The 9,112-nt window shown below is 32.3% G+C and overlaps 1 protein-coding gene across 1 annotated transcript; it reads left to right on the top strand.

Moving 5' to 3' along the window:
• Positions 1–1,298: 1,298 nt before the first annotated feature.
• Positions 1,299–6,640, top strand: LOC115951601 (UPF0481 protein At3g47200-like). Its single transcript, XM_031068773.1, has 3 exons — positions 1,299–1,304; positions 1,836–2,075; positions 5,372–6,640. The coding sequence occupies exons 1-3, from the start codon at positions 1,299–1,301 to the stop codon at positions 6,638–6,640; spliced, it is 1,515 nt and encodes a 504-aa protein (XP_030924633.1).
• Positions 6,641–9,112: the final 2,472 nt, after the last annotated feature.

Raw genomic sequence — 9,112 nt, 5'->3', positions numbered from 1 at the left:
CTTATCTCTTTTTGAGAAAAGATAACCGTGACTCCTATTTTAAGTAGGATCGAACCATATCACGAATCGACATCTAATTTTGCTTTATTACGAGGATTATGAGAAGATAGAATCACAAAACAAAACTTTTTATTGCAAAAGAGCTTATGCCAAACTTGATAATAAAAAAAGTGTAACATGTTTTCTCCTTTCTTTAGGAATGCTGCTGTAAACCATGCCCATTGGTAGTAGTGTGGAGTAAAAAAATTATCATATAAGAACTCAAATTAAAATGTGATAGATTAGATATTTTTATTAAACTTGTAATTAACACTCTTTTAGAGAATTAAAATAATTATGTATCAATATACATGTTAAGAGTTTTGTAGTTTAATTGGTACCTCTTGGGGTTTTGAATTAAAATGTCTATGATCCGAGTTTATCTCCCCCATTATGACTATTGAATTTATCAAAAAAAAAAAAAAGTATCAAATATGTATATAAAGTGTTTAGTAATTTTCTTTTTTTTATGTAAACAACTAAATTATTCACAATAAAACTTGTCCTTGGAGATCCTTAAGATGTTCTTAAGATGTTACGTTTTCTAAATTGTCAACATCATTATTTCAAATAGAGTATTAATAGTTCTTAATTTGCACATGCTTAAATTATAAAAAGTTAAATTAATATATGGATAAATAATAGCAAAACATTCAAATTCTTAGTAAAATTAATTGCATTGAATTAATTATCCTTAGTAAAGATAAAACATAGCATTGTTTGTATTTTATTCGTCAATACAATCATGTGTTTGAATTTAATCAAGGAACTCCATGTACTATTCCTAATTTTTTTTCTCATAAAAAAAATGTCAAACTTAGTCGTGGCTGATTACGTATTTTGATGTTTTTTTTTTTTAAATTTTAATTTTAATTTTTATATATTATATTTTTCTCCAATTGGCTTCTTTTCTTAATTGATGAGGCTTCTCCACATCTTGTAGGTCTCTGACTTTGAGTTGGGTTCAATCTACTTAAGTTAGAGTTTATCCATATCCCTTAGATAAAATCCATTAGCATGTAAAGCTTTTATTTTATAATTTTTTTAACCTATAAAACAAAGATAATTCATAATCAATCACGAAATAACATAAAAGTAAAACTAAATATGCAAATATGAGAGTACTTTATTTTTTATATATATTATGCACATTAGGGGCATGGCCACCTGATCCCTTAGCCATTGGTCCAAAGGAGGAAACATAACAAATAAAAGTGTATGTCTATCAATATTAATAACAACCAGCCAGCTGCATAAAAATGAAGGTAGAACCATTAGTTTATGAAAAAAATTTAAGAACACACACTTTGTCATAACTTGCATATACATAAAGTGGTGAGTGGACATTCATAAATATATTCTAACATAGAGTATATACTTTTCACCAGGTATCAGTGATGGAACCCATGTGTAAGTATTATAATCCAATTTTAAGTAGATATATGTGCGAGTTGTGGCAAAATTTACGACTCTTTGGACAAATTGTTAGTTTTTTAATTGGAAAAGTGCACAATTTCAAATTCGTAAATCAAATAACAAGCTTGTTATGTAAAACGTGAGAAAATAGCTTTTTTCGTTCTCATGCACAGCTTCGACAAACTTGAGTAGTAAAAGAAGTTATTAGTGCACAAAAGTGTGTGCATTTGATTCCAGACTTGATATATGAATAAAGTTAAGACTAAATGCTTCAAGCTAACGTTTCCATGTTCACTTGGCCTATATAAAGCTTAATTAGTATTTGATCAATAGGTTAATCATACAAATAAGTTACCTTGTTTTTGTAAACACTCACCAAGGCCGGAATGGAGCACGTAATTTCCATGGAGGAGTTCCATTCGAGAAAAGTTGAAAGAAAAGAAGCTGGTGAATCAAGCAGAGACAATGATCAACCTGTTATTGTCGCTAGACATAAGCTGACTATTACAATCCAAGAGAGAGGCAGAACCATTTCCAAGGAAGAGAAAGAGAAGTTTAAGAAATTAAAGGAGGCGCAAGCCAAAGTGCAACTAGGAACAACACCAAAGATACGAGAGGTTGTGTCAATGCATTATAATAAAAGTAAAATAGTCCTTTTATTAATTTAGTCCTATTCATGTTTCTCAAAAAAAAAAAAAAAAGAAAAAAAAAAAGAAAAAGAAAAAAAAAATTCCTATTCGGCTATTCATTTCATAATTTTGTTATCACATATTTCTACGAAACTTTATATCCCATTAAGCCAGAATAGTTGTGAAAAATATTTATTTCCACTAGTTATGATTTATTTCTCCATTCTCTAGTGATTTAATTCCTTATTTGTAACTAAGTATTTTAATTATATATAAAAAATTCTATACGTTTTTATGATGCGTATATACATAATAGGGCTGTCCACAGGTCGGTCTAAGTTGGGTTTGTGCCCAACCCAGAACTAACCAGACTCCGTTGGGGTGGCAGATGGGAGAATCTGTTGTCGACTGAAACGGTGATCAGATGGGTTCGGTTGAGTATGTTTTGGCTGAAACTGAGAAGGCAACAATGCTAGGATGGATCTCATCAAAATCTTCAGATCTCCAACAAGATTGCTTGATATTAGTAAGATCTAGGCGGAGATCACGAGATCTTGGCCAGATCTTGCTGGAGATCACGCGATCTCCACTAGATCATGGTAGATATTGTTGTATTTTCTCCAAATCTAGGCTTAATCTTGACTGATAATGTGATTTTGGGTCAAATATTTGGTAGAAATGGAGGATTTTGATGAGTTTTCTGAGATTTTTTGGGTGGAGGGTCCATCGGGTTAGTTTAAATCAGGTTTTAGAGGGAACACCTGACACTCGACCCGCTCTCGTTGGGTTTTGGAGAAGATCACACGTCGTCGACCGCCACATATGTCAGTTTAGGTGGTGGTCGGTTTGGTTTCAAGCAAGTGGAGCGAGTGGGTTGGGTGACCGGATCTGCTGTACACCCCTAATACAATTGATTGACTCTAGGATTAGCCGTTTAGGTCACTTAGGTCCTTGCCTAAGACTCCCATTATATTAGATAAAAGCTCTGAAATTGTGAGTAAAGTCAAATAATCATTGACGAATAATTCCGCTAACAGCTAGAGGTTTTAATTTTTGTAACACAATCTCCCATAGGTTACATTATCAACATAAGCCACAAAATCTCCCACACAATCATACACCACAACAATCTTTCTGTCCCTCAATACCAAAATCAAAGTTGAAAATTAGATATTTCAATTTTCTTGGACTTGCGTCATCTTCCCCAAGGTACTAGAAAACTTTTTTTTTTTTTTTTTTAAAAGTAAAATTCTTCATTTATTTCATGCCTAATTTATGATATTGGATTATCTATATGAAATTGATCTTGATTTAGTTAGTATTAGTTATGTTTTGAATTCATTTTTATTTGGCACAGGTTAAGGTCATTGAATCATTATATTGTTAAGTGAAAGAATGTGTTAAAATACTTAGTATTCTCAAAAGAAAAAATAGTGGGTAAATCCTATATTGGAAAATGAGTATGAGTTAAAGAAATTTAAAGTCCGTGTTGTGTATCCAAGAGTTAGGCCCTTTTGGATATATGCCACTGTCAGTTTTTTTAAGACCTTCTTCTCTTTCCCTGCGTGTGTGTTAAAAAACTTAGTATTCTAAAAAAAAAAGTGAAAGAATAGTGGTTCATAAATTAGATTCTATTTTTATATGTTGTAATGTTTTTCTTATCCTTATTATATTTTAATTTTATATTAAGTTAGTGTTTATTTAACTTTTAAATATATATTTTTTAAATTATAATTGTCTACTAAAACTATCAATTTGGAGAGAGAGAGAGATGATTTAAAATTTATATTTTAAATCAAAATAAAAAATTAGATGAAAATCTCATACATGAGAAATAAATACATTAAAAATATATAAAATATTGAATCAACACACCAAAAAATAACATGAAATAACCATAATGAATTAGGCATGTGATACCACAATTAATGATTATATAAAAAGACTAGATTCTTTGCTAGAGTTGTGTTAGAGTTATGATACCACAATTAAAATTGGGTTGTACCAATAGAATTGTGTTTTAAGTCTAGGTTAGAAGTTGTTCAAAGACAAGAAACTTTTGATCACTCAAAAATTATGTCTTATTGATCTTTTGGCTTTTGCCCATATCTTTTGCACTATAATGAATTGTTGAGCAAAACTTGTTTTTTTGGAAGGTAGATATTTGGAGCCTTAAAACAGACACATATTTGACTATAACTTATGTGAGAAATTTGTCCCTTCAGTAAAATTGTTGTGACCTATATTCCTAATTCTACTAGAAAAAGGATTATTGCTCAATTTTAATTTTACTTTGTGCCCCTATATAAAGTATGAACAACTTGTTTCACATTTTTAGAGGCAAGAAAGGCAATTATACCAAAGTAGAAACCTTCAAATCTTGAAGCATTCTTCCAGAGCCTATATAGAGAAAAAAAAAAAAAAAAAAAACTTCCCTGTGCTGAGAGCAAAAACAAGAAAAAGAAATGTGTGATGATCGATGATAATACCTTGTGCCTTAAACCTTTCTTTGAAACCACAGTGAGTTCATCACTGCAGCAAATATTCAATGAGGTTCATTGGAGTGTGCTAGAGGTTCTAGTTTGTGTAGATAAGGAGTTCATGATGGAAATCACCATTGAAAGATTCTAGAGGGTCTTGGAGCTTGTGTGGCAAGAAGGCCAATGAAGCATTTGCAGAGGTTAAAATTTAGAGTCTAGTTATACAAATTTTTGCAAGTCGACGGTTGTAACTGTTTTTTTATAGTAGATTTTCAAAGGGATTTGGTCTTAAATTTTTTTTCCGCTAAAGATGTTTTCATTGATTTTCTGCTTTATTATTAAATTTGTTTGTGCTTTTACTAATTTTATTATTATTATTGCCTTAGATTTGGTATTTTGATATTGTGGTTAATAGATTTGCCTATGTATGGAATTGATAATGAACTTGTTGAATTAATCTATTCATTTGACTGCATGGAACACAAAGGTGTTAACCAAGAATTTTCAAGGAAAGACTTATTGTGGGCAAAAATTTACTTCTTTAGTGGATGTTGTATGCTAAGATTAGTAAGTCACTGGACTTATTACATTGGTTGAGAGTCATATGTTAAATACTTAAATCTGTGATGTGAAAGCCTAAAGAGAGCCTAGCTAGCTATATTTGCACACGATATTTATATCTTATTATTATAAATTATTTTATATATAGCATTTCAATGTGTTGAAAAAACATTTTATTTATTGTCAATTTATTATATTTTGTGTCTGTTATTGATTATGTTAATTTCTAAATCGCGGAACCATCAGGTTTTAATGCTGCGAGATCACAAGCATTACCAAAAGTACTGTGAGCCGAGAGTGGTATCACTCGGTCCTATCCATCATGGTAAGCCTAAATATCAGCTAACAGAGGAGTACAAGCTTATGTTGGCAGACAAATTCATTGGAAAAACTGGCAGGACTGATGAAGAATTGTATGGTATTATTAAGGATAAAATCAAAGAACTGAGGGAGTGCTATGATGAGAAAGTGACACAGAAATATAGTGATGAGGACCTTGCTTGGATGTTGTTTGTGGACGGCTGTGCAACATTGCAGTTCATAGACTTGGTTGCTCATCATGAGAAGGTCAAAGATTTCAAAATTAAAAACGATCAAGTGGCCTTTGTGGAACAAGATTTGTTCTTGTTGGAGAATCAACTTCCTTATCAACTCCTCGACTATTTAGCGGAAAATACTCAAAATAGTGAAGATAGAAAAAGTTTGAAGACGTCGATCCAAAGTTTCATCAATATGCACAGCATGCTAGATGAAGGTACAGAACCCCCATATGATGGAAATGCTATCCATCTTCTTGATCTTCTGCGGAAAAGACTTCTAACTCCAATTAACAAGAAATACTCAAGTCCTAGTAAGGATAAATCTGGCAAGAAACGCCCCTGCTGTTTTGGGAAAACTGTGACTGACAACCACCAAAGTTATAAGCATAAGAAAAAATTTAGGCATGACTGGCATTCATTTCGCAATGTGCAGGAGCTTAGAGAGGTAGGAATCGATTTGAAGCACAGCAAAAGTAGAAGCTTGAGAGAGATAGAATTCACCAAAAAATGTAATTTCTATCCGGGAATCCTCTGGATGCCTCAAATAACAGTGGATGACTCAACCGGGCCTAAGTTCTTCAACTTAATAGCCTACGAGATGTGTCCGGATTTCGACAATGACTTTGGGATCACCTCTTACATATCCTTCCTTGATTCACTTATTGATGAATCCAAAGACGTTATAGACCTCAGAAAAGCCGGCATACTCCGCAACCTCCTTGGCAGCGACGAAGAAGTGGCTCTAGTCTTCAATGAGATAGGCACTGACTTGGTGCCTAACCCCGCAACATATAGAGACGTCAGAGTTAAAATCCAGAATTATTATGAAATGAAGTCAATGACTTGGATATCTCAAGTTATTCATACCCATTTCGACAGCCCCTGGACAATGATTACTTTCCTTGCCGCATTCTTTGCACTTGGTCTCAGTGTCATACAGACGGTCTACTCTATCTTGGCATATTACAATCTATGAAATCATTTTCACACTGTGCGAAAGAAACACCGCCCTATTATAAATAACCATAATAAGACCAGAGGTATTCAAAAATTTGTTTGCTTTTCCATTTTCATGTGCATTTACATACCTTGGATATAATTTTATTAAGCTTAAATACATTGATTCTATGGCTTTTCAGATTGCGGTTCAAATACAAGGACTTGTATGAGTTCTGCACCTGTCAGGATTTGTCATGGATCCTTATTCCTCTCTCCCTCTCAGCTGGATCATCCTATGGCCTTGTCATTCTGTTTGTTTACTCTCCTTTTGTCGGACTTGCATGTTAAGTATTCTAAATAAGTCAGTGTGGACAATGACTTGATTCTTAATTTGATGTAATGTGTGTTTGAGATAAATATGATGATAGTATCTACCAGAATTTTGTGTGTGAGGAGGGTTGAATGTATTATGTAATAAAATTTGAAGACGAATATATAGATATATATATATTTTTTTTGATCGGATGAAGACGAATAATTGATACAATATATTACCCCTATATATTACACCTGTTTTTTCACCTATATTAACTTTTGGATTAAAGACTATATTTGAAACCACAATTTATGTTATCAAAATTTCTTGATTTGATATTTTCTCGATGTCTATGGACGAAAATAGGTGAAATGATTCACCAGTTGTTACCATTTGCTATTATCAACTTTATAGTCCATTTGTTGGAGAATTTAGAATCCATTTGACTCCGCATTTTTACATATAAGCGCATGTTTGTAGTCTGTAGACTAAAAAACGTTGAAATTTGGCTTTGCTTTTCTTTTTTTTTTTTTTAAAAATTACATTTTTCAAAATGACAGAAAATGCACGTTTGCATAATGCAGGTGATGGGTAGCTTTTATAAAATGGTCCTTTTAACAGGTATCTTGATTGCATAGGTTAGTGGATAATTTTAGGAACATTTTAATAGTAATTTTATGGAAAATATAAAAATTGTAAAAAAAAAAAGTTAGTTACTTTTCCTTTTTCCATCATTTTTTATTATATTAAAAATTTTAGAATATTCCATTATGTAATGTCTAGAAATTTAGAGTATTCTTCGTTGTCTTCGACATGGACCCGCTTTGATATCAAGAATATTTCATTACGTAATGTTTAAAATTTTAAAATATTCTCCATTGTCTTTGACATAGACCCAATTTGATATCTAGAATATTTAATTATGTAATGTTTAAAATAGCTACAACTAAATATTAAAATCTCAAAGATACTTTGTAACAAAAAAAAAAAAAAAAAAATTAGGGATAAATTTCCAAAGTGTCGTGAATAGTGACATGCTAAATCTCAAGAGAAAATCAAAGTTTTTTAAGTGAAAAAGAAAAACCTATTAGAACACTCACAGCAGTGGTGCTAAATAACTATATTCCTATTTTTAACATCACTAATCACAAAAATAAAGTTGCAGCAGTGGAGATAAAGCTAAAAAATTTAGCTTCAAACTTTAGATGTGCACTGTAGCTCAAAGGGGAAAAAAAAAAAAATATATATATATATATATATTTTAATTGGTTTCTCTCTCTTCTTTTATTAAATTAAGCTTTTCTCTCTATTTTTTTCTTTTCTCTTTCTTTCTCACATTCACTCTTTCTTCTTCATCGAACCAAACCTAGCACTTCTCCCTTTCAATTTTTTTTTTTATTTTGTTCCTTCCTCTAGCCATTTTTTCTCTATTTTTTCTTTCTACTTCACCTTTCTTCTTCACTGAACCTAGCCCTTCTCTTCTCCACATTCATTTTTTTTTTTTAATTTCTTTCTTCCTCCAACTCCTCACCACTCCTTAGCTAGTCACTGCCCGCCAAGCCACTAGTGACCCAAGTCCTAAGCCGTTGCCAACACAAGTCCCAAGCCACCGGCGACCCAAGCCTTGGTGGTGGTGGTTTTTTTTTTTTTTTTTTTTTTTTTTTTTTTTTTTTAAATCAGAGTTGTGGGTGGTGGTTGTTGAGAGGGTTTGTGGTGGTGGTGGTGGGTTGTTGATTGGGTTGTGTTCGTGGGTTGTGTTTGTGGTTTGTGTTCGTGGTGGTGGTGGGTTGTCCAAAGCCATTATTGTGGGCAGTTGTTGTTAGCTGTGGTGGTGGTGTGGGTTTTTTTTTGTTGGTTGTCCCTGGGTCTTTTTGTTGTTGGATTTGTGGGTTTGTTGAATTTTGGTGGTTTTTATGTGTGATTTTGGTTGTTTTTGAGATGATTTTGTTGCAAATTTGATGGATTTGGGTTGTGTTAATGGTGGCCTGTGGATAGTGGGGGTGGTTGTGGGTTATGGGTGGCAGTGGAGGTGGCTGGGGTTTTGTGTTTGCTTATTGTTCTTCAGAATCTTCAAATGATCGTTTGTGGTGTTTTTTTTGGCAGTGGGATGTATTATTTTATTATAGTAGATATATTATTTTATTATGTTGAAAGCTAAAATAGATCCACTGTTACATAATGTTTTGTAAAATG

Source organism: Quercus lobata, chromosome 7 (assembly GCF_001633185.2).
Source record: "Quercus lobata isolate SW786 chromosome 7, ValleyOak3.0 Primary Assembly, whole genome shotgun sequence".
Taxonomy (NCBI): Eukaryota; Viridiplantae; Streptophyta; class Magnoliopsida; order Fagales; family Fagaceae; genus Quercus; species Quercus lobata.
This window is presented reverse-complemented; position numbering and strand designations above follow the sequence as displayed.